The sequence below is a fragment of the Crotalus tigris genome, unplaced genomic scaffold (assembly GCF_016545835.1).
Source record: "Crotalus tigris isolate CLP2741 ecotype Arizona unplaced genomic scaffold, ASM1654583v1 scf7180000021611.299338, whole genome shotgun sequence".
Taxonomy (NCBI): Eukaryota; Metazoa; Chordata; class Lepidosauria; order Squamata; family Viperidae; genus Crotalus; species Crotalus tigris.
Genome location: NW_024098591.1, coordinates 234969 through 262385, shown reverse-complemented (window position 1 = coordinate 262385; position 27417 = coordinate 234969). Strand labels below are relative to the sequence as shown.

At 50.7% G+C, this 27417-nt stretch overlaps 3 protein-coding genes across 4 annotated transcripts in view; 1 reads left to right on the top strand and 2 right to left on the bottom strand.

Annotated features, from left to right (window-relative positions):
• LOC120296838 (SREBF chaperone) overlaps nucleotides 1-21078 on the top strand; it is a 55449-nt gene extending 34371 nt beyond the window's left edge. Inside the window, exons 15-23 of the mRNA XM_039318865.1 lie at nucleotides 1894-2095; nucleotides 3431-3546; nucleotides 6769-7294; nucleotides 10530-10615; nucleotides 12541-12623; nucleotides 14026-14192; nucleotides 14480-14560; nucleotides 17321-17527; nucleotides 18232-21078. Of these exons, the coding sequence (XP_039174799.1) occupies nucleotides 1894-2095; nucleotides 3431-3546; nucleotides 6769-7294; nucleotides 10530-10615; nucleotides 12541-12623; nucleotides 14026-14192; nucleotides 14480-14560; nucleotides 17321-17527; nucleotides 18232-18477 (1714 nt within the window). The 3' untranslated portion in view covers nucleotides 18478-21078. The remainder of the gene's footprint in view (nucleotides 1-1893; nucleotides 2096-3430; nucleotides 3547-6768; nucleotides 7295-10529; nucleotides 10616-12540; nucleotides 12624-14025; nucleotides 14193-14479; nucleotides 14561-17320; nucleotides 17528-18231) is intronic.
• Nucleotides 21079-22931: 1853 nt separating this feature from the next.
• PTPN23 (protein tyrosine phosphatase non-receptor type 23) overlaps nucleotides 22932-27417 on the bottom strand; it is a 53121-nt gene continuing 48635 nt past the window's right edge. For both annotated transcript variants that reach the window (XM_039318861.1, XM_039318863.1), the window contains exons 23-25: nucleotides 25586-25724; nucleotides 25387-25503; nucleotides 22932-24742 (exon numbers count right to left, since the gene is read on the bottom strand). In XM_039318861.1, the coding sequence (XP_039174795.1) occupies nucleotides 24140-24742; nucleotides 25387-25503; nucleotides 25586-25724 (859 nt within the window). In that variant the 3' untranslated portion in view covers nucleotides 22932-24139. The remainder of the gene's footprint in view (nucleotides 24743-25386; nucleotides 25504-25585; nucleotides 25725-27417) is intronic.
• On the bottom strand, nucleotides 25731-27410 carry LOC120296837 (uncharacterized threonine-rich GPI-anchored glycoprotein PJ4664.02-like). The gene has a single exon (XM_039318864.1). It carries the CDS (start codon nucleotides 27194-27196, stop codon nucleotides 26030-26032), a length of 1167 nt encoding a protein of 388 aa, XP_039174798.1. The 5' UTR covers nucleotides 27197-27410; the 3' UTR covers nucleotides 25731-26029.

Below are 27417 nucleotides of genomic sequence, written 5' to 3'. Positions count from 1 at the left end.
GCTTGGAACAAAGTTCCAGAAGTGGCATCCACGCACTTCCGGCAGGCCGTTCTTGGCCTGGGAGCCTCCTCCAGGCCTCCGAGGCCTAGAATGGAGTTCCGGAAGTGGCATCCACGCACTTTGGGAGGGCTGTTCTAGGCCTGGGAGCCTACTTGGGGCTTCCTAGAATGGCATTCCGGAAGTGGCATCCACATACTTCCAGCAGGCTGTTTTATGCCTGGGAGTCTCCTCCAGGCTCCGAGGCCTGGAACGGACTTCCGGATGTGCATCCACGCACTTCCGGCCGGCCGTTCTATTCCTGGGAGTCTCCTCCAGGCTCTGAGGCCTGGAACGGAGTTCCGAAAGTGGCATCCATGCACTTCCGGCGGGCCATTCTAGGTCTCCTCCAGTCCTCCCAGGCCTAGACTGGACTTCCGGAAGCAGTGTCCATTGAGACGTTTCTCTGAACTCAGCAAAATTTACCTACCGGTTCTACCAAACTGATGTGAACCGGCTGAATCCCACCACTGGTTGTGCCCCATTGGTGCTCAGCTAATCCCTGCTGTCGTTAAGTGAATCCAGCTTCCTGCTAGTCAGAAGTCTTTCTATTTCTATTTGTAGGTCTTTGCATTTTGTGATCTTCTCCAGTTCTTTCTCGTCTATTCTGCTATCTCCAGGCACTGCCACGTCCACTATCCAGACTTTTTTGTCTTTCTTATCGACAATTGTTAAGTCTGGGGTGTTATGTTGCAGGTGCTTGTCTGTTTGAATTCTGAAGTCCCAGAGCAGTTTAATTTTATCATTTTCTATGACTTTCTCTATTTTATGATCCCACCAGTTTTTGCTTACAGGCAAATTATATTTCTTGCAGATCTTCCAATGCACCATTGTTGCTACTTTGTTGCTGTTGTTGTTGTTGTTGTTATTATTATTATTATATTATATTCTGTTTTATGTTATATTCTGTTCTATATTCTATTCCGTTCTATATTCTATTCTACTGTATTTTATTATTCTATTCTATTTTGTTCTATTCTTCTATATTCTATTTCTATTCTGTTCTATCCTATTATACTGTATTTTATTATTTTATTCTATTCTATTCTACGGTATTTTATTCTATTCTATTTCTATTCTATTCTATATTTTATTATTCGATTCGATTCTGTAATTCTATTCCATTCCATTTCTATTCTATTCTATTCCATTCCATTCCATTCCATTCTTCTATATTCTATTCTATTTCTATTCTTTCTATTCTACTGTATTTTATTATTCTATTCTATTTTATTCTATTCTTCTATATTCTATTTCTATTTTCTATCCTATTCTATTGTATTTTATTATTTTATTCTATTCTATTCTACTGTATTTTATTATTCTATTTTATTCTATTTCTATTTCTATTCTATTCTATATTTTATTATTCTATTCTATTCTGTAATTCTATTCCATTCCTATCCTATCCTATCCTATCCTATCCTATTCTATATTCTATTCTATTCTATTCTATTTCTATTCTTTCTATTCTACTGTATTTTATTATTCTATTCTATTTTATTCTATTCTTCTATATTTTATTTTTATTCTCTTCTATCCCATTCTACTGTATTTTATTATTTTATTCTATTCTATTCTACTGTATTTTATTATTCTATTTTATTCTATTCTATTTCTATTTTATTCTATATTTTATTATTCTAGTCTATTCTGTAATTCTATTCCATTCCTATTCTATCCTATTCTATCCTATCCTATCTTATTCTATCTTATTCTATTCTATTCTATTCTATTCTATTCTATTCTATTCTATTCTATTCTATTCTGTTCTATTCTACTCTATTTTAAACTCTCTATTCTATTTCTATTTATATTCTATTTCTATTCCTCATGTCTTCTCCTTGTCTCTTCCAGGGTGGCCGCCCTCGGCCTGGCGTCCGGCATCCTTTTGGTGCTCCTCCTGTTTTGCCTCTACAAAGTCTTGTGCCCCAAGAACTACGGCCAAAACGGACTTTCTCACAGTCGGCGGCGGCGAGGGGATCTCCCCTGCGACGACTACGGATACTCGCCGCCCGAGACGGAGATCATTCCCCTGGTCCTCCGGGGCCACCTCATGGTAGGGGTCATATTGGGGCGAGCGGAGCGGCCTAACGGCCGCTAAGCCAGAGAGGCGTCTTCTGGTTCCCAAGGTCTCAGGGCCCCTCACTCCGGAAGTCTCCGCTTTTTCCAAGAGTCAACTGGACTTTCTTATTGTTTTTTTTTCTTGAAGAGGTTTCGCTCCTCATTTGAGAAGCTTCTTCCGGTTCTGACGAACAGTTCACTTCTTCAGTCCGAACCAGAAGAAGCCTCTCAGATGAGGAGCGAAACCACTTCAAGGAAAAAAAAAAGTTGCCTCTTGAAAAAAGACACCTTTGGGACATCTCCTCAAGGCCCTTCGGCGAGTCTTATCGAGCTTGAAGGTCGGGAGATGGGACTGGGGAGGGGACGGACGAATGGAGAGTGGAAAGACCCACGGGAGACGGACTTAGGGAGAGAGACGTGAGCAATCGGGAGGCACCGGTAGTAGTCGTCGTAATAGCAACGATTTTATTACGGTCGCAGAGCAGCGTTAAGAAATAAGAAGCATAAAGAAATACAATTAAATGAAAGGCAAAATGAGAAACGAATAGAAGGAAGGTAAAAAATGGATTCAACTAATAAAGTACCCATAAACTACACGAATGAACGTAAAAGAAGACAAAGTAAAAATAATAAAATGAAAAAAGGCAAGCTAACGCAGCCCACCCTTAAATTGTACAACTGTTCGTTTGGGCCCGTGATGTTTCTGTAACCCTAAATTTCACTCCGGTCCTTTCAACCGAAGACGAATCGTCGGGATTATCGGAATCTGATAAATCAGACGATGCATCTGAAGTCATCTTCGGTTGAATATTTTCAACCCAGAAGCACCTCAGTGCTTCTGGACCCAAGTGCAACGAAACGTCTTGCTGACTTAGAGAGCCCACGTTCGAGGCCCTGTTGCGGGACGCGGTTGAGTTCCCGTCCTTAGCTCCTTCTGGGGAATGGAGCTTCGCGCAGGCAACGGCGTTGTCACCGCGAATACTTTCAACCCGGAAGTGCCTCAGTGCTTCTGACCCGAGTGCAATGAAACGTCTTGCTGACGTAGAGAGCCCATGTTCGAGATCCTGCTGCGGGACGCAGTTGAGTTCCCGTCCTTAGCTCCAGCTCCTTCCAGGGGAACGGAGCTTCGCGCAGGCAACAGCGTTGCCGCCGTGAATACTTTCAACCCAGAAGCGCCTCAGTGCTTCTGAACCCAAGTGTAACGAAACGTCTTGCTGACTTAGAGAGCCCACGTTCGAAGCCCTGTTGCGGGACGCGGTTGAGTTCCTGTCCTTAGCTCCAGCTCCTTCCGGGGGACAGGGCATTGCTGACCTCTTGACCTGTTTTGCAGGACATCGAATGCCTGGCGAGCGACGGGATGCTACTCGTCAGTTGCTGTCTGGTGGGCCAGATCCGGGTGTGGGATGCGCAGACGGGAGACTGCCTGACAGTCATTCCTAAGCAAGGGTGAGTCCCAATACGGTGGCTGCCGATCTCGGGGTCCCATCTGGGTTGCCAAAACGATCTGCCGCATGCGGCGTATCTTCCCGCGCGGGTCTCTCTTGCTTAACAGAAACCCACAGCCGATCCAACGCTATGGTGAGCCATCCGCGTACGGTGACAGCCCAAAAATGCGAATACGATCCTCGGTTGCGTGAAACCGAGGCACAGAATCAAACTCACGTCAAGGATTAGGACCGCTTTGTAAAGCTGTAGTAAGGCCGTACCTGGAATACCTGCATACAGTTTTAGTCGCCAAATTACAAAAAAAAAGATGAGACACTGGAAGTTTTGAAGAAGAGACTGGACAGCCATTTGTCTGAAACGGTGTAGGGTTTCCTGCTTGAGCAGGGGGTTGGACTAGATGACCTCCAAGGTCCCTTCCAACTTTATTATTATTATTAAGATGCTGAGTCTTTGGAAAAAGGGCAGAGAAGAGCAACTGAGATGATTAAAGGCTTGGAGACTAAAACATATGAAGAAGGACGGTTGCAGGATTTGGGATTGGCTAGTCTAGAGAAAAGGACTGGTGGGGGTCATGATAGCGCTATTCCAGTATTTGGGGGGGGGCTGCCCCAAAGAAGGGGGGGGTCAGTTTATGATCCAGAGCACCAGAAAGCAGGACAAGAAACAATGGATGGAAACTAATCAGAGGAGAGAGAAGCAACCAGGAATTAAGGAGAAACTTCCCTAATAGACAGTTCACCATTGGAACAGCTTGCCACCAGAAACGGTGAGTGCTTTAAGAAGAGGCTGGCCATTTCCTATACCATTTCCCCGAAGTGGTATAGGTTCTCCTGCTTGAGCAGGGGGTTTGACTAGATGATCTCTGAGATCCCTTCCAACTCTGTCCCTCAGCGATTCTGTAAGGGTCTCCTGCTCGAGCAGGGGGTTGGACTAGATGATCTCCGAGGTCCCTTCCAGCTCTGTCACTATCAATTTGTAAGGGTCTTCTGCAAAGGCAGAGTTTGGACTAGAGGGCGTCCAAGTTCCCTTCCAACTCTCCTAGGATTCTGTCTCCAGCTCGAGCAGGGGGTTGGGCTAGATGACCTCCAAGGCCCCTTCCAACTCCCCTTCTAGGATTCTGTCTCCAACTCGAGCAAGGGGTTGGGCTAGATGACCTCTGAGCCCCCTTCCAACTCGCATTCTAGGATTCTGTCTCCAGCTCGAGCAGGGGGTTCGGCTAGATGACCTCCGAGGTCCCTTCCTCCAGCTTGAGCAGGGGGTCGGTCTAGATAACCTCCGAGGTCCCTTCCAACTCCCCTTCTGTGATTCTGTCTCCAGCCTGAGCAGGGGGTTGGGCTAGATGACCTCCGAGGTCCCTTCCAACTCCCCTTTTATTCTGTCAATTTGTAAAGGTCTTCTGCAAAGGCAGGGTTTGGACTAGATGGCCTCCAAGGCCCCTTCCAACTCCCCTTCTGTGATTCTGTCTCCAGCCTGAGAAGGGGGTTGGACTAGATGACCTCTGAGGTACCTTCCAACTCTTCTACGATTCTCTCTCCAGCCTGAGCAGGGGGGTGGGCTAGATGACCCCCGAGGCCCCTTCCAACTCCCCTTCTAGAATTCTGTCTCCAGCTCGAGCAGCGAGTTGTGCTAGATGACCTCTGAGATCCTTTCCACCTCTGTTATTCTATCAATTTGTAAGGGTCTTCTGCAAAGGCAGGGTTTGGACTAGATGACCTCCGAGGTCCCTTCTAACTCCCCTTCTAGGATTCTGTCTCCAGCCTGAGCAGGGGGTTGGGTTAGATGACCTCCGAGGTCCCTTCCTCCAACTTGAGCCGGAGGTTGGGCTAGATGACCTCCAAGGTCCCTTCTAACTCCCATTTTATGATTCTGTCTCCATCTCGAGCAGCAGGTTGGGCTAGATGACCTCCCAGGCACCTTTCAACTTTCTCCTTCTACGATTCTGTCTCCAGCCTGAGCAGGGGGTTGGGCTAGATGTCCTCCAACTCCCTTTCTACGATTCTGTCTCTAGCTCGAGCAGCGAGTTGTGCTAGATGACCTCTGAGGTCCTTTCCACCTCTGTTATTCTGTCAATTTGTAACGGTCTTCTGCAAAGGCAGGGTTTGGACTAGATGGCCTCCATGGCCCCTTCCAACTCTCCTTCTGTGATTCTGTCTCCAGCTTGAGCAGGGGGTTGGGCTAGCTGGCCTCCGAGGGCCCTTCCAAATCTCCTACGATTCTGTTTCCAGCCTGAGCAGGGGGTTGGGCTAGATGACCTCCGAGGTCCCTTCCAACTCCCCTTCTAAGATTCTGTCTCCAGCCTTAGCAGGGGGTTGGGCTAGATGACCTCCGAGGTCCCTTCCAACTCTCCTTTTATGATTCTGTCTCCATCTCAAGCAGCGGGTTGGGCTAGATGACCTCCGAGGTCCTTTTCAGCTCTCTTATTCTGTCAATTTGTAAGGGTCTTCTGCAAAGGCAGGGGGTTGGACTAGATGGCCTCCAAGGCCCCTTCCAACTCCCCTTCTAGGATTCTGTCTCCATCCTGAGCAGGAGGTTGGGCTAGATGACCTCCCAGGTCCCTTCCAACTCCCCTTCTACGATTCTGTTTCCAGCCTGAGCAGGAGGTTGGGCTAGATGACCTCCCAGGTCCCTTCCAACTCCTACGATTCTGTCTCCAGCCTGAGCAGGAGGTTGGGCTAGATGACCTCCGAGGTCCCTTCCAACTCCCATTTTATGATTCTGTCTCCATCTCGAGCAGCAGGTTGGGCTAGATGACCTCTGAGGCCTCTTCCAACGCTCCTATGATTCTGTCTCCAGCTTGAGCAGGGCGTTGGGCTAGATGACCTCCGAGATCCCTTCCTCCAGTTTGAGCAGGGGGTTGGGCTAGATGAACTCCGAGGTCCCTTCCAACTCTCCTTCTGTGATTCTGTCTCCATCTCGAGCAGCGGGTTGGGCTAGATGACCTCCGAGGTCCTTTCCAGCTCTGTTATTCTGTCAATTTGTAAGGGTCTTCTGCAAAGGCAGGGGGTTGGGCTAGATGACCTCCGAGGTCCCTTCCAACTCCCCTTCTGTGATTCTGTCTCCAGCCTGAGCTAGGGGTTGGGCAAGATGACCTCTGAGGTCCCTTCTAACACTGTTATTCTGTCCGGGTCTCCTGCTTGAGCAGGGGCGGGGGGTTGGGCTAGATGACCTCCCGGCTCCCCTTCCAACGCCTCTCTTTTCACCTGCTTTTTCTTGTGTTTCCAGCCTCCGCCGGGACGACAGCGGCCGCTTCGACCTCCCCCACGACCTTTGGGATTACGGTCCGGATGGCCGGAGCAGCGGGCCGGAAGACCCCTGGGACGGCAGCCCCCCTTTCCGACGGGCCCGCAGCCCCCCGCCCCCTCTCCTCTTCAGCGACCAACCGGATCTCTCCTCCCTGATCGACACCAATTTTTCCGAGCCAGGCCCATCCGGAACGCCGGGAGCCCGTCTCCGGACTCTCGGCCTGCGCTCGGAGGGCTACGACTTCCGAAGCCTGGTGGGCCAGGTGCGCGAGGAGCCGCCGGGACCCCTCCCCGACGGCCCCTCCTTCTCGGCCCGCCGGAAGGGCGAGGGTCCCGAGTGCGAGAGCCGGCGACGGAGCAGCTGGGGAGACGTGCCCCTGCCGGCTCCGGAGAAGGCCGCCCCCCCTCCTCCTTTTCCGTGGGGGTCCCCCTCGGAAAGCTCCATCTGGAGCCTGGAGCTGCAGGGGAATTTCATTGCGGCCGGCCGGAGCAACGGGAGGCTGGAGGTAAGGGGAACGGGGGGGGGGGCGTCCTCGGCTTTTGCGACGGGTTGGGGGTTTTCTTGAGGACCGGCTCCTTGCCCTGCATCGCGAGCCCTGCCGCGCTTTGCTTAAGCGACGGCGGGAAGGGAGGTCGCACGAGGGGACAAACCTGACCCAAATGTCGCATCGGCCGAACAATATAACAATAATTATAATTAATAATTAATAATAATAATAAATTAATAATTATTATTAATAATAAATTAATAATAATTATTATTATTAATAATAATTAATTATTATTAATAATAATTAATAATAATAGTTGGAAGGGATCTTGGAGGTCACCTAGCCCAACCCCCTGCTCAAGCTGGAGACAGGATCGTTAGAAGGAAAGTTGGGACCTTGGAGGTCATCTAGCCCAACCCCCTGCTCAAGCTGGAGACAGGATCCTAGGAGGAGAGTTGGGATCTTGGAGGTCATCCAGTCCAACCCCCTGCTCAAGCTGGAGACAGAATCCTAGAAGGAGAGTTGGGACCTTGGAGGTCATCCAGTCCAACCCCCTGCTCAAGCTGGAGACAGGATCGTTAGAAGGAAAGTTGGGACCTTTGAGGTCATCTAGCTCAACCCCCTGGTCAAGCTGGAAACAGAATCGTAGGAGGAAAGTTGGAACCTCGGAGGTCATCTAGCCCAACCCCCTGCTCAAGCTGGAGACAGGATCCTAGGAGGAGAGCTGGGACCTTGGAGGTCATCTAGCCCAACCCCTGCTCGAGCTGGAGACAGGATCCTAGGAGGAGAGTTGGGACCTTGGAGGTCATCAAGTCCAACCCCTGCTCGAGCTGGAGACAGAATCGTAGGAGAAGAGTTGGAAGGGGCCTTGGAGGTCATCTAGCCCAATCCCCTGCTCAAGCTGGAGACAGGATCGTTAGAAGGAAAGTTGGGACCTTTGAGGTCATCTAGCTCAACCCCCTGGTCAAGCTGGAGACAGAATCGTAGGAGGAAAGTTGGGATCTCGGAGGTCATCTAGCCCAACCCCCTGCTCAAGATGGAGACAGGATCGTAGAAGGAAAGTTGGGATCTTGGAGGTCATCTAGTCCAACCCGCTGCTCAAGCTGGAGACAGAATCGTAGAACGAGAGTTGGAAGGGGCCTCGGAAGTCATCTAGCTCAACCCCCTGCTCAAGTTGGAGACAGAATCGTAGAAGGAGAAAGTTGAAAGGGGCCTGGGAGGCCATCTAGCTCAACCCCCTGCTCAAGCAGGAGACAGAATCATAGGAGAGTTGGAAGGGGCCTCGGAGGTCATCTAGCCCAACCCCCGGCTGAAGCTGGAGCCAGAATTGTAGAAGGAGACGATGTGGTTGAATTGTGGTCTTAAGCCGAGGACTTCCTATACAAATCCTCGGCTTACGACAATTTGTTTAGTGAGCATTTGCCGTTCCAAGGTGACTTAGGGCCCTTTTTTTCACCCTTAACGACCGTCACGGGATCAAACACGAGAGGTTTGCCCACCGCCTTCACTGAGCGACCTACCCTTGGGGCTCCATTGCGGTCGCCACTGGAGGACTACGTGTACAGGAGTCCTCAACTTATGACAAAAAACGCGACTTAGGGTTGTCTTGTCACACCTAACGACCGCGATGGAAATTCAGAGATTTGGCCCCTGGCTCGTACTTAACGACGGTCGCAGAAGAAGCAGGAAGCCAGATTCGCTTATGGACGGTGTGGCTAGATGAGCACCTGCCGTGATTCACTTAACAACTGTAGCAAGGACGGTCGTAAAAGCAGGACGAACTCACTTCACTTTGCGACATTAATTTGGGGCTCAATGAAATTAAAAAATTAAATTAAAGCGAGGACTGCCTGTAGAAGAGTCCTCAGTGAACGGCGGTTCATTTAGCGACCGTTCGCCATTCCGACAGCTCTGAAAAACGAGACAGGACCATTTTTCACCCTTAACGACCGTCGTATCATTCCCCCCGGTCCCGTGATCAAAATTTGGCCTTTTGTTCTAGCTTAACGACCGGCTGTCTAACTTAAAACCACTGCCCTGATTCGTTTAACAACGGTGGCAAGAACGGTTGTCAAAAGGCGCCAAATTCGAGCCTGTCCCGTTTAACGATGGAGGTTTGGGCAGGTCTTGGTCGTAAGTAGAGGACCGCCAGTATTTTTCTGCAATCCGGGCAGGTGTCTTAAGAGGGCCGCCGCGTTCACCAGCGTCTTCTTGATTTAACGATCACAGCGATTCAGTTAACGACGGGTGGCAAGGAAGTTTGGCCGTAAATCCAAGACCGCCTGTAACGGTTCTCGGGTGTTGCAGGCTGCCCAAAGGTCACGTGTCCCTTTGGACACGCGTGTCCTCTGTTTGCCGTCGCTGTCCGAAACGGCAGCAAAGCCGCAGGCTGAGCAGATGACCAAACAAACCATCATCCACCTCCTTTAGTCTCCATTGTGGCTTACCGTCCGAGGGGGTTAACGCCCGTTTTTCACACTTAACGACCGTCGTAGCATCTTCCCATGTTCCACGGGATCAAACGCCCTGGCACGCTCGGCAGCTGACTTGTCTTTACGACGGCCGCCGTATCCCGGGGTATGTGTGTGTGTGTGTCACGCGATCCCCTTTGCGCCCTTCGGACGGGAGCAGGGAGCCCGATTCGCTGAACGACGGTGAAGTCGTAAAACGGGGCAAACTCCCTTTAACAAACGCTTCGCGTCGCCGCCTCAGTTTGGCGCCCAACTGGGGTCCCCACGCGAGGACGACCTGTACGAGCGTCCTCGGCTTACGACGGGTTACCCAGTGCCCGTCGGCAGTCCTGAGGGCCCTGGAAAAGGTGAGCCAGGACCCTTATCCTCGGTTAACGACCGTCTCTTCGATCCAACTATTTGTCCGAAATGGTCTAGGGTTTCCTGCCTGAGCAGGGGGTTGGACTAGATGACCTCCAAGGTCCCTTTCAACTTTATCATTATCATTATTATTATTATTATTATTATTATTAAACTTCCAAAGCCGGGCGACACGTGGCAAGCCGGAGTCACTTCATAACTGCCTGACTCGCTTAGCGGTGCAGCGATTCGCTTAACGACGAAAGGCGAGAAACGCCGTCTAAAAGGGGCCGAAAGTTGTCTTGACTCCGTTGTGGGTCGGTCCTGCGATTGCGAAGCAACGCAAGGCGATTTCGCGAGGGTTTACACTCTGAAGTCGCACCCGAAAGAGTTTGGGGTGCGAATTCTCCCGGTGGCTTCAGGCTTTTCCCCTCTTCCAGGTCTGGGACGCAATTGAGGGGACCCTGCAGTGCAGCAGCGAGGACGGCCCGTCGGGGATCACCTCGCTGGTCTTCCTGAGTGACAGGTAGGGATTTGGGGGTCCCGGGTGCGGGTTGGGCAGGGCGGGGCGGGTGGGTGAGGAGTTCGAGAGATACGGAGAGAGAAAAGAAGGTTGAAACTGTGGGGTGAACTGGGTGTGTGTGTGTGTGTGTGTCTTGGTGGTCTCTTTTTTTTCCTCGCAGACGTCTCGTGACCCAACTAGGGAACGTCATCAGGGCTGGAAGGGAGTTGATATTCCGGCACTGAGGATGTTAGGTGGATGGGTCACGAGACGTCTGGGAGGAAAGCGCCCAGCTTAAGAGTCCTTTCTCTTCCTCCTTCTTCCTTCTTTCTTCCTCCTCTTCCTTTTCTCCTTCCTTCCTTCCTCTTTCTCCCCTTTTCTTTCTCCTCCTTCCTTCTCCTTTCTTCCTCCTCCTTTCTTCCTCTTCCTTTCCACTGCCTTTCTTTCTCTCCCTCCGCCTCCTCCTTTCCACCTTTCTTCCTCCTCCTTCTCCTTTCTTCCTCCTCCCTTTGTCCTCCTTCTCCTTTCCACCTTTCTTCCTCCTTTCTTCCTCCTCCTCTTCCTCCTTTCCACCTTCTTCCTCCTTTCTTTCTGCTCCTTTCTTCCTCCTCCTTTCCACCTCCTCCTTTCTTTCTTGTCCTCCTCCTTTCTTCCTCCTTTTCTTTTTCACTTTTCTTTCTCTCCCTTTCTTCTCCTTTTTCTTTCCACCTCCCCCTTTCTTCCTCTTCCTCCTTTCTTTCTCCTCCTTTCTTCTTTCTTCCTCATCCTCCTTTCTTCCCCCTGCTTTTCCTTTCCACCTCCTTTCTTTCTCTCCATCTTCCTCCTCCTTTCCACCTCCTTTTTTCCTCTTCCTCCTCCTCCTTTCCACCTTCTTTCTTCTTCCTCCTTCCTTTCTCCTTTCCTTTCCACCTCCTCCTTTCTTTCTCTCCATCCTCCTTTCCACCTGCTTTTTTCCTCTTCCTCATCCTCCTCCTTTCCACCTCCTTTCTTCTTCCTTCCTCCTTTCTTCTCCTTTCCTTTCCACCTCCTCCTTTCTTTCTCTCCCTCCTTCTCCTTTCCACTCCTTTCTTCTTCCTCCTCTTCTTTCTGCTTCTTTCTTCCTCCTCCTCCTCCTTCCTTTTTCTCCTTTCTTCTCCTTTTCCTTTCCACCTTTTTCTCTCCCTCCACCTTCTCCTTTCCACCTCCTTCTTCCTCCTCTTCTTTCTGCTTCTTTCTTCCTCCTCCTTTCTTCTCCTTTTCCTTTCCACCTCCTTTCTTTTTCTCCTCCTTCTCCTTTCCACCTTTCTTCTTCTTCCTCCTTCTCCTTCCTCATCCCTTTGTCCTCCTTCTCCTTTCCACCTTTCTTCCTCCTCCTTTCTTTCTTCCTCCTTCTTCCTTCTCCTTTCTTCTTCCTCCTTCTCCTTTTCCTTTCCATCTCCTTTCTTTCTCTCCCTCCTTTCCACCTCCTTTCTTCTTCCTCCTCTTCTTTCTGTTTCTTTCTTCCTCGTTCTCCTCCTTTTCCTTTCCACCTCTTTTCTTTCTCTCCCTCTTCCTCCTCCTTTCCATCTTTCTTCTTCTTCCACCTTTCTTTCTGCTTCTTTCTTCCTCCTCCTCTCTTCTCTTTTTCCTTTCCACCTCCTCCTTTCTTTCTCTCCCTCCTCCTCCTTTCCATCTTTCTTCTCCTTTCTTTCGTCTCTTTTCTTCCTCCTCCTCCTTTCTTCCTCCTCCCTTTGTCCTCCTACTTTCCACCTTTCTTCTTCCTCCTTCTCCTTTCTTCCTCCTCCTCTCTGCAACCCCCACCCCTCCCTTCTCGCACTCTGGACCGTATACAGATAAAATCTCCACACTGCGCGTTTTCCTTCTGGAAAATGAAAACTGAATATTCATGTGAGTTTTATTTCAAACGGAAGCCTCTTTTTTTCTTTTTCTTTTTGTCCTTCCTTTCTTTCTCTCTCTTTCCTCCGGATCAGGATCGTGGCTGCCAGGCTGAACGGCTCGCTGGATTTCTATTCCTTGAGGACCCCCCCATCCGTGCACCCCACTCCCTTCCAAGGTAAGTTGGGAGTTCGAGTCCTCCCCTCTGGTGAGAGCAGGCCGGCCGGCTGGGGGATTCTGGGATTTGAATGAGATACAGACTATTCACTCTTTCTCTTTCTTTTTCTTTCTCTCTCTGTCTCTTTCTTTCCTTCTTTCTTCTGTTTCTCTTTTTCTATCCTTTCTTTTTTCTTTTTCTTTCCTTTCCTTCTTTTTTTATTTCTTTCTCTTTCTTTTCTTTCCTTCTTTCTTTCTTCCTTCTCTTTCTTTCTTTCCTTCCTTTTTTCTCTTTCCTTTTTCTTTCTTTCCTTCTTTCTTTCCTTCCTTTTTTCTTTCTTTCTCTTTCTTTCCTTCCTTCTTCCTTCCTTCCTTCTCTTTCTTTTTTCCTTCCTTTTTCTTCCTTCCTTCTCTGTCTTTCCTTCCTTCTTTTTTATCTTTTTCTTTCCTTCCTTTTTCTTTCTTTCTTTCTTTCTTTCTTCCTTCTCTCTTTCTTTCCTTCCTTCTTCCTTCCTTCCTCTCTTTCTTTCTTTCCTTTCTTCCTTCCTTCTTGCTCTCTTTCTTTCTTTCTGTCCTTCCTTCTTTTTTCTTTCTTTCATTCTTTTCTTTCCTTCCTTCTTTCTTCCTTCCTTCCTCTCTTTTCTTTCTTTCCTTCCTTCTTTTTTCTTTCTCTTTCTTTCCTTTTTCTTTCTTTCCTTCCTTCTTTCCTTCTTTTTTTCTTTCTTTTTCTTTCCTTCTCTCTCTTTCTTTCCTTCCTTTTTTTCTCTCTTTCCTTTTTTCTTTCTTTCCTTCCTTCTTTCTTCCTTGTTTTCTTTCTTTCCTTCTTTCTTCCTTCTCTCTTACTTTCTTTCCTTCTCCCTTCCTTCCTCTCTTTTTCCTTTCTTTTCTTTCTTTCTTTCTTTCTTCTCTCTCTCTCTTTGTATGTCTCTCTCTCTCTCTCTCTGTGTCTCTCCCTTCGGCTCTGTTTTTCTCTTTCTCTCCTCCTGTTTCTTTTTCTCTTTCTCTGTTCTTCTCTCTGCATCTTTTTCTCTTTGCCACTTTCTTTTTTTCTTTCCCTTTCTGTTTTCTCCCGTTCCCTTTCTCTCGCCCCTTTTTTTTCTCTTCCTTACCTTTTTCTTTCTGTCACTCTCTTTCCCTTTCTCTTTTTCTCTTTCTGTCTTTTCTCCTCTCTCTTTCCCTTCGACTGTTTTTCTCTTTCTCACCTACTTCTCTTTCTTTCTCTCTCTCTCTATTTTGGTCTCTTTTTCTCCGCCTCTTTCCCTTTTCTCTTCCTCTTTCTCTGTCTCTTTCTCTTTTCTCTCTCTTTCCCTTTCACCCTTCCTCTCTCGGTATGCTTTTTCTGTCTCTGTCCTGTTACTCTTCTCTTTCCCTTTCTCTCTCTCTCACTGTCTCCCGCTCTCTTTTTCTCTTCTCTCTCTTTCCAGCCCCCCCAGGCAGGAACAGCCTCCCGTCCCCGCCGGTCTACAGCGCCAGCGACCTCCTTGCCTGTCACCTGACCCACACGGTGACCTGCGCTCACCAAAAGCCCATCACCGCCCTGAAGGCCGCGGCCGGACGATTGGTGACCGGCAGCCAGGACCACACGCTCCGAGTGAGGACGGGGTCGGGGTAGACCTTGGGCTCAGCCAGGGATGCTGGATCCTGCTCAGCTAGGGTGGGACCCCCCTAGTGTCCCGTTCGTCCCGGGGATCTCGGGCTCTTAAGCTAGGTCTGGAAGGAGTAGCCGAGGCGCCACGTTGGGGGTGGCGCGCTTTGCTCTTGGTGGTGCCTTCTGGTCCTGCCCTGGCAGACCCTCCTCGGACGGGCAAACCGGGAAGCGAGCGATGGGTCCTTCACCCTTCACCCTTAACCCTTTGCTCCCACGCCACCGCGCTTCAGGTGTATCGTCTGGAGGACTCGTGCTGCCTCTTCACCCTCCAAGGCCACTCGGGCGCCATCACGGCCGTCTACGTCGACCAGGTAGGGAAGAGCATCGAGGGCACAGTGGGCGGAGGGCCCCGCCGGGAGAAGAGGGGTTGGGTGAAGGGCACGGGCAAATCGAGCGGGAGGGGGAGCGGGTTGGACTAGATGACCTCCGGGGGGTCCCTTCCGGCTCTATGATTCTGGTAAGGGTCTCCTGCTCGAGCACGGGGGGAGGGGGGTGAAGGTCTCCCGTTCGAGCAAGGGGGTTGGACTAGATGACCTCCGGGGTGGTCCCTTCCGGCTCCATTGAGTCTACGGTCCTGTCAGGGTCTCCCGTTTGAGCAAGGGGGTTGGACTAGATGACCTCCGGGGTGGTCCCTTCCAGCTCCGTGAGTCTACGATCCTGTCAGGGTCTCCCGTTCGAGCAAGGGGGTCGGACTAGATGACCTCCGAGGTCCCGTCCAAGTCGTTCCGTGATTTGGTCGGGGTCTCCTGCTTGAGCAGGGGGTTGGACTAGAAGACCTCCAAGGTCCCTTTCTCCAGTGTTTTTATTCCATGGTTCTGTCAGGGTCTCCTGCTCATTTCCGGTTTCTCTGGAGAGCCTTCCTTCCTTCCTTCCTTTTTTTCCTCCTCCTTCCTTTTTTCCTTATCTTCCTTCCTTCCTCCTTTGTTCCTTCTATTTTCCTCCTTTCTTCCATTCCATTTTCCTTCTCTCCTTCCTTCCTTCCTTCCTTCCTTCCTTCCTTCCTTCCTTCCTTCCTTCCTTCTCCTTCTCTTTTTTCCTCCGTTCTATTTTCTTCCTCTCCCCCTTTCCTTCCTTCCCCCTCCCTCCCTCCCTTTTCTCCTTCCCTTCCTTTTTTCCTCCCTCCCGCCCTTCCTTGTTCTATTTTCCTTCCTCTCTCCCTTCCTTCCTTTCTTTTTCCTCTTTCTTCCTTATCTTCCTTCTTTGTTCCTTCTATTTTCCTCCTTCCGTTCCATTTTCCTTCCTCTCTCCCTCTTCCTTCCTTCCTTCCCTCCTTTTTCCTCTTTCTTCCTTATCTTCCTTCCTTCCTCTTTTGTTCCTTCTATTTTCCTCCTTCCCTCTGTTCCATTTTCCTTCCTCTCTCCCTCTCCTTCCTTCCTTCCTTCCTTCCTTCCTTCTTCTTCCTTTTTCCTGTTCTATTTTTCTTCCTCTCTCCCTTTCCTTCCCCCTCCCTCCCTCCCTTTTCTCCTTCCCTTCCTTTTTTCCTCCCTCCCGCCCTTCCTTGTTCTATTTTCCTTCCTCTCTCCTTCTCTTTCCTTCCTTCCTTTTTCCTCTTTCTTCCTTATCTTCCTTCCTTCTTTGTTCCTTTTATTTTCCTCCTTCCTTCCGTTCCATTTTCCTTCCTCTCTCCCTCTTCCTTCCTTCCTTCCCTCCTTTTTCCTCTTTCTTCCTTATCTTCCTTCCTTCCTCCTTTGTTCCTTCTATTTTCCTCCTTCCCTCTGTTCCATTTTCCTTCCTCTCTCCCTCTCCTTCCTTCCTTCCTTCCTTCCTTGCTTCCTTCTTCTTCCCTTTTTTCCTGTTCTATTTTTCTTCCTCTCTCCCTTTCCTTCCTTCCCCCTCCCTCCCTTTTCTCCTTCCCTTCCTTTTTTCCTCCCTCCCGCCCTTCCTTGTTCTATTTTCCTTCCTCTCTCCCTCTCCTTCCTTCCTTCCTTCCTTCCTTGCTTCCTTCTTCTTCCCTTTTTTCCTGTTCTATTTTTCTTCCTCTCTCCCTTTCCTTCCTTCCCCCTCCCTCCCTTTTCTCCTTCCCTTCCTTTTTTCCTCCCTCCCGCCCTTCCTTGTTCTATTTTCCTTCCTCTCTCCCTTCCTTCCTTTCTTTTTCCTCTTTCTTCCTTATCTTCCTTCTTTGTTCCTTCTATTTTCCTCCTTCCGTTCCATTTTCCTTCCTCTCTCCCTCTTCCTTCCTTCCTTCCCTCCTTTTTCCTCTTTCTTCCTTATCTTCCTTCCTTCCTCTTTTGTTCCTTCTATTTTCCTCCTTCCCTCTGTTCCATTTTCCTTCCTCTCTCCCTCTCCTTCCTTCCTTCCTTCCTTCCTTCCTTCTTCTTCCTTTTTCCTGTTCTATTTTTCTTCCTCTCTCCCTTTCCTTCCCCCTCCCTCCCTCCCTTTTCTCCTTCCCTTCCTTTTTTCCTCCCTCCCGCCCTTCCTTGTTCTATTTTCCTTCCTCTCTCCTTCTCTTTCCTTCCTTCCTTTTTCCTCTTTCTTCCTTATCTTCCTTCCTTCTTTGTTCCTTTTATTTTCCTCCTTCCTTCCGTTCCATTTTCCTTCCTCTCTCCCTCTTCCTTCCTTCCTTCCCTCCTTTTTCCTCTTTCTTCCTTATCTTCCTTCCTTCCTTCCTCCTTTGTTCATTCTATTTTCCTCCTTCCCTCTGTTCTATTTTCCTTCCTCTCTCCTTTTCCTTCCTTCTCCCTCCCTCCTTCCCTTTTCTCCTTCCCTTCCTTTTTCCTCCCTCCCTCCCTCCCTTCCTTGTTCTATTTTCCTCCCTCTCTTTCCTTCCTTCCCTCCTTTTTCCTCTTTCTTCCTTATCTTCCTTCCTTCCTCCTTTGTTCCTTCTATTTTCCTCCTTTCTTCCGTTCTATTTTCCTTCCTCTCTCCTTTTCCTTCCTTCTCCCTCCCTCCTTCCCTTTTCTCCTTCCCTTCCTTTTTTCCTCCCTCCCTCCCGCCCTCCCTTCCTTGTTCTATTTTCCTCCCTCTCTTTCCTTCCTTCCTTCCATCCATCTGTTCCTGCCTCCCTCTATCCTCACCTTCCCTGGACAGACGCCGTGAAAAATCCTGACCCCCCCCCTTCTCCCCCCCTCCAGACCATGGTGCTGGCGAGCGGGGGCCAGGACGGCGCCATCTGCCTCTGGGACGTGCTGACGGGCAGCCGAGTCAACCACATCTGCGCGCACCGGGGCGACGTCACGTCCCTCACCTGCACCACCTCCTGCGTCATCAGCAGCGGCTTGGACGACGTGATTAGCATCTGGGACCGGACCTCGGGGATCAAACACTACTCCATTCAGCAGGTGAGGTTCCTGTCCTGGGTGCTCAACATTTCCCAGAATCCCCCTGAGAGGGGACAGCCACCCCTTTCGAAGCTCCCACCCAGAAGGCCCGAAACGAGCTCGTCTGTTTCTTTGGGGCGGGGGGGGGGATCCAAAAAGTCTGTTTCTGTTTGAGGTCGTTCCTCTCCTTGTCCCTTTGCGATTCGCGAGGGGACGTTGCTGCGTTGCTCCAAATGGACCCTGGGGCTGTGCAGTTCGAACACCAGAGCAGTCAATGAGGCTCGCTGAAGTTACAGGGAGTCCTTGCTTTACGGCCACCGCGGAGCCCACAATTGCTGTTGCTAACTGAGGCCGTCGTTCAGTAGAACGGCGTGCTGGCCTCCTAATCGGGAGCTGTGTGTTCGATCTCGGCTCCGTCCAGTCGCTCCGATTCCACCCAGATGCAAGGGAATTTACAGATTTTTTTTTTTAAAAGTGAGACATTTGTTAAGTCCCGTTTGACGACCTTCCTTGCCACTCTTATTAAGGGAATTAATAAGGGTGGCAATTGGTTTGCTAAACCACTGGTCGTAATTCGAGGACGAACTGTGTTGCTTCACCGCCTGGCGACGCAGATCCTCCAAACATGGGAAGTGCAGAGTTTGAAGGTTCGACGTTGCCTGCGGCTTCTCGTTCTCCCCGCCGAGCCCCACTTTTGACCCTCTCTCCCATCCCTCTCTGCGCAGGACATAGGCTGTGGGGCCAGCCTAGGTGTGATCTCAGACAATCTGCTGGTGACCGGCGGTCAGGGCTGCGTCTCCTTCTGGGACATTGGCTACGGCGACTTGCTACAGACCGTCTACCTGGGCAAGAGTAACGAATCGCAGCCGGCCCGGCAGATCCTGGTGCTGGAGAACGCAGCCATCGTCTGCAACTTCGGCAGCGAACTCAACCTGGTTTATGTACCGTCGGTGCTCGAGAAGCGAGACTGAAAGGGTGGGCAGATGAAGAGGACTGGGAAGCCCCCTCCCCACCCGTCCCACCTCCTCGAGCACCTCCTGGTCACGCGGCGATACGGGGAAGACGGTTGGCAGACTTTTCTGTCCAGTGGAGAACGGGAAGGAGGCCCATGCCAAATCTTCCAGGCGTGGGTCTTCTCTGGATTTGGGGCGAGGCGGGATAAGGCCAGGTCCGCCATTCTGGAAAGGCTGCAATGGGTGGACACTGGGGAACAACATTTGGCGAGCCATGCAAGAGTCTTTACAATGGGTGGACACTGGGCAACAACACTTGGCGAGCCATGCAGGAGAGTTTTTACAATGGGTGGACACTGGGCAACAACACTTGGCGAGCCATGCAGGAGAGTTTTTACAATGGGTGGACACTGGGCAACAACACTTGGCGAGCCATGCAGGAGAGTTTTTGCAATGGGTGGACACTGGGCAACAACACTTGGCGAGCCATGCAGGAGAGTTTTTGCAATGGGTGCACACTGGGCAACAACATTTGGCGAGCCATGCAGGAGAGTTTTTGAAATGGGTGGACACTGGGCAACAACACTTGGCGAGCCATGCAGGAGAGTTTTTACAATGGGTGGACACTGGGGAACAACATTTGGCGAGCCATGCAGGAGTCTTTACAATGGGTGGACACTGAGGAACAACATTTGGCGAGCCATGCAGGAGAGTTTTTGCAATGGGTGGACACTGGGCAACAACACTTGGCGAGCCATGCAGGAGAGTTTTTGCAATGGGTGCACACTGGGCAACAACATTTGGCGAGCCATGCAGGAGAGTTTTTGAAATGGGTGGACACTGGGCAACAACACTTGGCGAGCCATGCAGGAGAGTTTTTACAATGGGTGGACACTGGGGAACAACATTTGGCGAGCCATGCAGGAGTCTTTACAATGGGTGGACACTGAGGAACAACATTTGGCGAGCCATGCAGGAGAGTTTTTGCAATGGGTGGACACTGGGCAACAACACTTGGCGAGCCATGCAGGGCAGTTGCGGCAACCTTGCAGTGACGTTTCATTTTTGGTCCGTTTGGGCAGATTCCGAAAGGATCTGCTTAGGAAGGCATGGGAGGGCTCCCCTAGTGCTGTCTTAGCCGCCCCCGTTCTCTCCCGAGCTACTCTGGTGAGATTGCAAGGATGCAGTTGGGGGCCTTGGAAGTCTACGGAAAGAAGTTAGGAAACGAGTGACACCGATTAAACCATCGCAAGCCTGGGCCAGCGAGCTGTGGCCGGCATGAAAAGTGCACAGTTACTCCCTGTCGTATTTATTTCTGCTGTACATAATTATTTATTCCGGCACATAAGCTTGCAGGGCAGAGAAGCTGGCTGTCGTAAACCAAGATCCCCAAAAGTGGGTCGCTGGCTGCTGCAAACCTAGGCTTGAGGACCAGGGATGGGGTGCCACCGATTCCCCTGCTGTTATTGAGCCACGATGGTTTTTTTCAGGAACTAGTGACATTTTTTCGGAAACACAACAGCTCTCAGCGAGCAGAAACGGCTTAGCATCATTAGTCGAGTTTTCTGTTCCAAAGATCCAGCGAGGAGGATAACTATGAGCTTAGTTTGCCTGCTAAGCCGATGTTGGTGCCGTGCCGGAGGAATCGAACCGGAATGGCAAAAGAAGGGATCATGGTTGACGAGAAGACATGAGGAATGTTCGGGAAGAGCGAGCCAGAATACGTGGGTTTTATTTTTTTTCTTAATTTAAAGCCATTCACGTAGGAACTAGTTTATTTATAATTTAGGAGAACTTGTAGGGAGGTGTGTGCCTGCTCGCTGGTGGAAGAAGGCTCGGGGGGGGGGGGGTTTGCACCCGAGACCGGATGGGATGGGCCATGGTAGAGCTGGACCATTCCACTGTTTCTCAACCATGGCCATTTCCAGATGTGTGTTTCTCATGGCTAGTTGGGGGTACCGGCAGTCCTCGAATTACGACCGTAAGAGAGCCTGCCCACGATGGTTGTAAAACAGGTCACCCACACATTTACAGCAGCCCACCATCCTGCAACCGGCTCCGACACGGGACATTTTGTTCAGCGGTGGGGAAACAAACACCGCAATAACCACGCAAACCCGTTGCTCGCTATGGCACAATGACGCCGAAAACTGGACATGCTTTGGGGCAAACGGTTGTAAATCACAGCAGGATGGTTCATGGGAGGCTGCAAATAGGGTCGGGTGATCACGTAACCGTGATGGGGATGGTGGCCGTCAGAACTTCAGATCCAATCCCCTTATTTGGGGTTGTCAGTCGTTAACTCCGAACGGGCGCTAAGAGACGGGGCCGTAAATCCAGGACTGCCTGTATTTTGAAGGTTGAAATCCGTGCAACGTTCAAGCGGCAACGGGCGAGGAAGACCGCAGCGCTGTGCAAAGCAGGCCAGACGCAACCCTTCTTCCCTGCCCTGCCACCCCTCTCCCCCCCTCCCCGGATTGGGGTCCGGTGCCCATACGATGCCTCCAGTGGCCTTAGCTCTGCTGTACCCTTTCGATTGTACGGTAGATGCTGCTTTTATACCCGATTGTGTTTTGTAACGTGGACAGGCACAAAACAGATTAAAGAGAACTAACTTCACGCCTCTTGTGTTTTTGGGGGAAAGAGACTGGAGGTGCCACGCTGGCCGCCACGGAAGGAGGGGTCTCCAGCCCCTTAGGCTGCGGCCCACTACCGACTCTTGAGTCGTAAAGAACCAGTCCGCGGAAGTGGTCACTTGCATGAGCAGCGGGCGAGCACCTGCCCGCATGCTCCGTTCACACGTGCGCGTGCCCCGTGTGCCCGTGGAGGGGTGGGGTGGGAATTGTCTGCTGTTTGTGTCAAACCATCCCCTCTCCCCCCCTTCTCCACCGGTCCGCAAAACCGGAAAGGTTGGGGAACTCTTGCTATATATGACATATTGGGGCATATCAGACGTGTCAAACCCGCGACGTCATGCAACGTTATCAGGATGGTTTTGCCATTGCTGGCAATGGGATGGGTGCGCCTTCTGGGCGACGCGTCCGGCTCGCGGGCCACCAGTTTGACATCCCTGATGTAAATATAGATATGGAGATATTGATATAGATGATAGATTATGTAGATTGATAGAGGCAGAGATAGATATACAGTATATTAATATCTATATATATCTATCTGTATATCATCTATCATCTGTCTGTCTGTCTATCTATCATCTATCTATCATCTATAAAATAAAGTTGGAAGGGACCTTGGAGGTCATCTAGTCAAAGATAGTCCAAACCACTCTCTCTCTCTCATCTATCTATATTATATATGTAAGTTGGAGGGGACCTTTGAGGTCATCTAGTCCAAGCAACTGCTCAGGCAGGAAACCCTATACCATTTCAGACAAATGGTATATATATATATATAATCCCCCCCCCCTCTCTCTATATATATGTAGGTCTTTGGTTATTTGGGTTTTCTCCCACGTAAAATTGGAAGTGTCTTGGCGATGTTTCGACGAAGTCCCATTCGTCATTTTGAGGCTGATGTTTTCAGCTTCGTGCTTCGAGGAGCACGAAGCTGAAAACACCAGCCTGAAGATGACGAATGGGAGTTCGTCAAAACGTCGCCAAGACACTTCCAATTTTACACGGGAGAAAACCCAAATAACCAAAGACCTACATACAAACACCCGCGAAAACCTCAGAAAATACACACACACACACAGATGATAGATACAGAGATGATTAGAGATATAGAGATGAATGAGATACAGATAGATATAGAAGATATAGATGACAGATAAAGATGATATATAGATCAAGACCAATGATAGGTAGAGATACATAGTAGATATAAATTATATACATATATACATATTTACATATTTGTTTTCTGAGGTTTTCGCGGGTATTTGTATGTAGGTCTTTGGTTGTTCGGGTTTTCTCCCACGTAAAATTGGAAGTGTCTTGGCGACGTTTCGACAAAGTCCCATTCGCCAAGACACTTCCAATTTTACGTGGGAGAAAACCCGAACAACCAAAGACCTACATATTTACATATATATATACATATACATATATATATATAATTATTGATAGGGATGATATATAGATAGATTGGTAGAGAAGGATGATAGGTATATAGTAGGTATACAGTAGATAAATGATATAGATGATGGAGATTATATAGATAGATGATGGATGGATGATAGGGATCTAGATAAAATAGATAGGTTATATAGAGATATAGATTAGAGAGATAGAGAGATAGATAGATAGACAGATAGATAGATATGGATGGATAGATATGGATAGATAGACAGACAGACAAAGGGGAGAGATTGTAGCATTTTTTTTAAGAATGTAAGCTGCCCAGAGTTATTACCCTGTGGTAAGATAGGGGGGGCCAATACATTTACTAAATAAAATAAATGATATTGAATTAAGGGAGGAGGGGAAAAAAAACAATCTGACAAGCGAGGATGCTGTGTCCCAACGTTCCGTTTATTTGCCTTCGTAGCAAAGAACTGAAAAAAAAAAAAAAAAAGTTTTGGTTCTAAGATACATGGGAAATGTGGAACCAGGAAGCCAATATTAACATTTGTACAGAAGGAAGAAAAGAAGCAAAAAAAAAAAAAAAAAAAATTAAACCGGAAGGTCCCCCCAAGACTGGCCGAACGCAAAACGGAGTTGGGCCGAAACGCGTCGCTCAACCAGCGCAATGGCGCGGTCCTCCGAGGTCTCCCCCGGGGAACGTCGACAGTCTCCCGCTGCTTTTCTGCTCTCGGGGAAGGAGGGAGGGGCTAATTTCAGAGGTCCCACTGCCCCCCCCATTCCTCTGGGCATGAGATAAGTGATTTTTTTTGGGGGGGGGGAGAAGCACACTGTCCACCGAGGGCTTCTGTGTCCGTTTTTCAACAGCCGTTGTCGAGTTAAAACGGGTTCTGTAGCGCGCGCGCGCGGGACGCTATCCAGCGTCGCCAAACGGATGCTGGCCCAAGCAGTGGGGGACCCCCCCCGTGGCCCCTAGGTCAAGAGTCCAGGCATTTGAGGGGGGGGAAACAACAGGAAACAGAACCTTCTGGAAACCAAATTGGGCCGTCTAAGGAAGCGAAGATCCCACTAAGAATCAACCAAGGCTTCCCCGCTTATCTAGGGAGCCCCCCCCCAAATTTGGAATCGTCTCAAGTCATACCAAGTTTAATAAAAGGGGGGGAAAGCGGGAAACGGGCAGTGCAAAGGACCCCAGCCCAGCCTTTAATGGCTCGTCCCGGGTTGACTCGCTGTAGAACAGGGGTCTAAGCTGTGTGTACGGCTGCGTGTGTGTATGTTATGTGTGTTGAACAGCTGAATCGTCTCTGCAAACCCCCCCCATCAGACTGGAGGACAGCCCCCCAAAGCTTCGAGCAAGGGCTGGCGCCGCAGCTTCGCCTCTCCCCGCCCGTCTCAGCTACCGCCACTGAAGCGTACCGAGACAAGACAGATCGTCCCGGTCAGTGGCCTTGCCTGGGGGCTGAAAAGGGACCGAAAAAAAAAAGGCAACCCAGAAAAGTAACTCTTTCGGGCGTTAGCATCGCCGCACAGTGGCTGACCGATTTACCACCATCTTGCCCCGGACTCCACCCGTAACGAGCGTCCAGGAGGACGGAGAGGGGGGAGCCGTGGCAGCCATGGGTGCGCCCGTCCACCGCTCAGGTCTTGTTGACAGTCCAGAGGGGGTCCAGCCTGCTGAGAGGATCGTCGCTGGGCAGGGCTCCTCGCAGACCTTCCCCGTTCTGCGGCTGGAAAAAACTCTGCTTGCTCACTTTGTGCCGGCCTTTCAGCGAATTGTCCAGGGTGAAGGCCTCCGGGGTGAGCGAAGCCAGGAGCTCCAAGGAGGAAGAGGAGGCCGGCGCCGGCGTGGAAGCCGACGGCTCCACCCTCGGAAGACTCGGCAAACCCTCCGTCTTTTCCTCGCTTGTCTCCTCTTCTGCGGAGCCCCGCCTCTCTACAGCTGGAACGGCCGCCGTCTCGAGCAACGTCGGAGCAGGTGTGGCGGGCGGAGAAAACGCCGGCGCGCTCTCCAGACAGCTGGGCTCGGGAAAGATCCGCGGAGCAGCGGAAGACAACGCCGGCGGGAGTGCGGCATCAGCGGGGGGGACGGAGGAGGCCGGCTCGAATCCTCGACCGTTGGGGGGAGCCTCGGCAGCGCCCGGGAGAGGCCGGATGCTGAGTTTGGCGATGGTGGCTTGGATGGAGCTGATGGGGACGTCGCCCCCCAAGACCAGATCCTGGGGGTCCTGCTGGAGGTAGACCTGGAAGGAGAGAGGGGGCGGCTGAGCAGAGCGTACAAATAGTCGACGACAAACTATTTCGTGACCGTTCAACGTTACCACGGCGCTGAAACGATCATTTTTCACACCACCCTTCCAGCATCTCTGTGGTCACGTGACTTATATTCGGCTGCTTCGCAACCGACTCACAATTTAGGACGGTCACCGTGTCCCGGAGCCACGCGACCCCCCCCCCTTTTGCGATCTTCCGACGAGCAACGTCGAGGGGGAAAACCAAATTCGCTCATAAAACCGGGCGACCAAGTGAAGGACCTCCGTGATTCCCTTCACCAATTTGTCCAAGCGGGTTTTGTCCCCCTTGACGCCTTTTCTCAAAAGTCGTAAAGCGGGACAAAACTCCCTCAATAGATTTCCCACTTCGCGACAATAAACGTCGGGCTCGGTTGCTGTCCAGAGGTGGAGGAGGACCTGTTTGAGCACCGAGGTCGTTGCCTAAAAATGCAGAGGTGTCCAACCTTGCCCACTCGTTAATACCGGTGGACTTCGACTCCCAGAATTCCCCAGCCAGGAATTCTGGGAGTTGAAGCCCGCAGGTTTTAAAAAGGCTAAGCATGGACCCGCTCAAATCTTCCCCTTTCTCAAACCATTGGGCAACCCTGCCTCACCTTCTGGGAGCTGCTGCTGGCCGGCTTGCTGGCGGAGGCTGCGGCTGTCACCCCGTGCCTCTGCAGCACCTGCGTGGCGTGCTTCAGGACCGCCTCGTAGCAGAACCGGAGGTGGACCTGCAAGAGAAATTGGCCGTCAGGACACCACCCCTCCCAAAGCAGGCCGCTACTCCGGAGCTGGACCCGCCTGCCCCCGCACCTTCTCCTGCAACATGTGTTTCCTCTGCCGACGGATGTGCTTGACCAGTTGAACCAAGTCCGGGATGCTGTTGCCGGCTTCCACTTCCTGCATGGCGGCGTAGAGGAGGCAGAAGGCGCCCGTACGCCCCACCCCGGAGCTGCCAGGAAGAAGAGAGACGATCAATCCTCCAAAATCTCGCGGGTCCATTTCCCGCATGGTTCTGGAGGACCCGAATCGGCTAGGCCCATTGGGGGGAATTTTCTGGGGGAACCCACCCCAAAAAGCTGAACGGGGCAACTCGTCGCGGCCAATCCGCCACGGCCGACTCGCTGCAGGACAGTTGAACCATTCGATTTATTTTAATTTGAGATAATTGATTTTAAATTTAGTCGTTCGCATTTCACTCTGTCCTTCTTTTTGCATCCTGTCCTTCCGTGATTCTATTTCACCGTTTCTTTGATATTAGTGCAAGTCTTCTCCTGTTGAGTTGGCCGTGACAAGTTGACCGTGACAAGCTGACTGTGACGAGTTCGCCTTGATTAGTTGACCGTGACGAATTGGCCATGACAAGTTGACCATGACGAGCTGGCTGTGACGAGTTGACTGTGACGAGTTCGCCATGATGAGTTGACCTGACGAATTGGCCGTGACGAGTTGACCGTAACGAATTGGCCATGACAAGTTGACTGTGACGAGCTGGCCGTGACGAGTTGACTGTGACGAGTTCACCGTGATGAGTTGACCATGACAAAATGGCCATGACGAGTTGACTGTGACGAATTGGCTATGACAAGTTGACTGTGACGAGTTGACTGTGATGAGTTCGCCGTGATGAGTTGACCGTGACAAATTGGCCATGACGAGTTGACCGTGACGAATTGGCCACGACAAGTTGACTGTGACGAGCTGGCCGTGACGAGTTGACTGTGACGAGTTCACCGTGATGAGTTGACCGTGACAAAATGGCCATGACGAGTTTACTGTGACGAACTGGCCATGACAAGTTGACTGTGACGAGTTCGCCGTGATGAGTTGACCTGATGAATTGGCCGTGATGAGTTGACCGTGACGAATTGGCCATGACAAGTTGACCGTGACGAGCTGGCTGTGACGAGTTGACTGTAACGAGTTCGCCATGACGAGTTGACCTGATGAATTGGCCGTGACGAGTTGACCGTGATGAGTTGACCGTAAGAAATTGGCCGTGACGAGTCGGCCCTGACGAGTTGACCATGACAAGCTGGCCATGACAAGTTCGCCGTGATGAGTTGACCCATGACAAATGGCCATGATGAACTGGCAGTGACGAGTTGACCATGACGAGTTGACTGTGACGAATTGGCCATGATGAGTTGACCCATGACAAGTTGGCCATGACGAATTGGCCGTTGACGAGTTGACCCATGACAAATTGGCCATGATGAGTTGACCCATGACAAATTGGCCATGACGAATTGGCCATGACGAGTTGACCCATGACAAATTGGCCATGACGAATTGGCCGTTGACGAGTTGACCGTGACGAATTGGCCATGAGTTGACCGTGACGAATTGGCCGTGACTACTTGACCGTGATGAGTTGGCCATGACGAGCTGACCGTGACGAGCTGGCCGTGACGAGTTGGCCATGACAAGTTGGCTGTGATGACTTGACTGTGACGAGCTGACCGTGACGAGTTGACCGTGACGAGTTGCCCGTGACGAATTGGCCACGGTGAATTGTCACAGATGCTCCCAAAAGACCCAGGAGGACAGGGGCAAGATTGGCAGCGGGACCCTCCCTGGGATCCCCAAAGTTGTGGGGTATCCCTGATGCCGGCCATTTTGGGGATTGCCAGCTGCTCCCCACG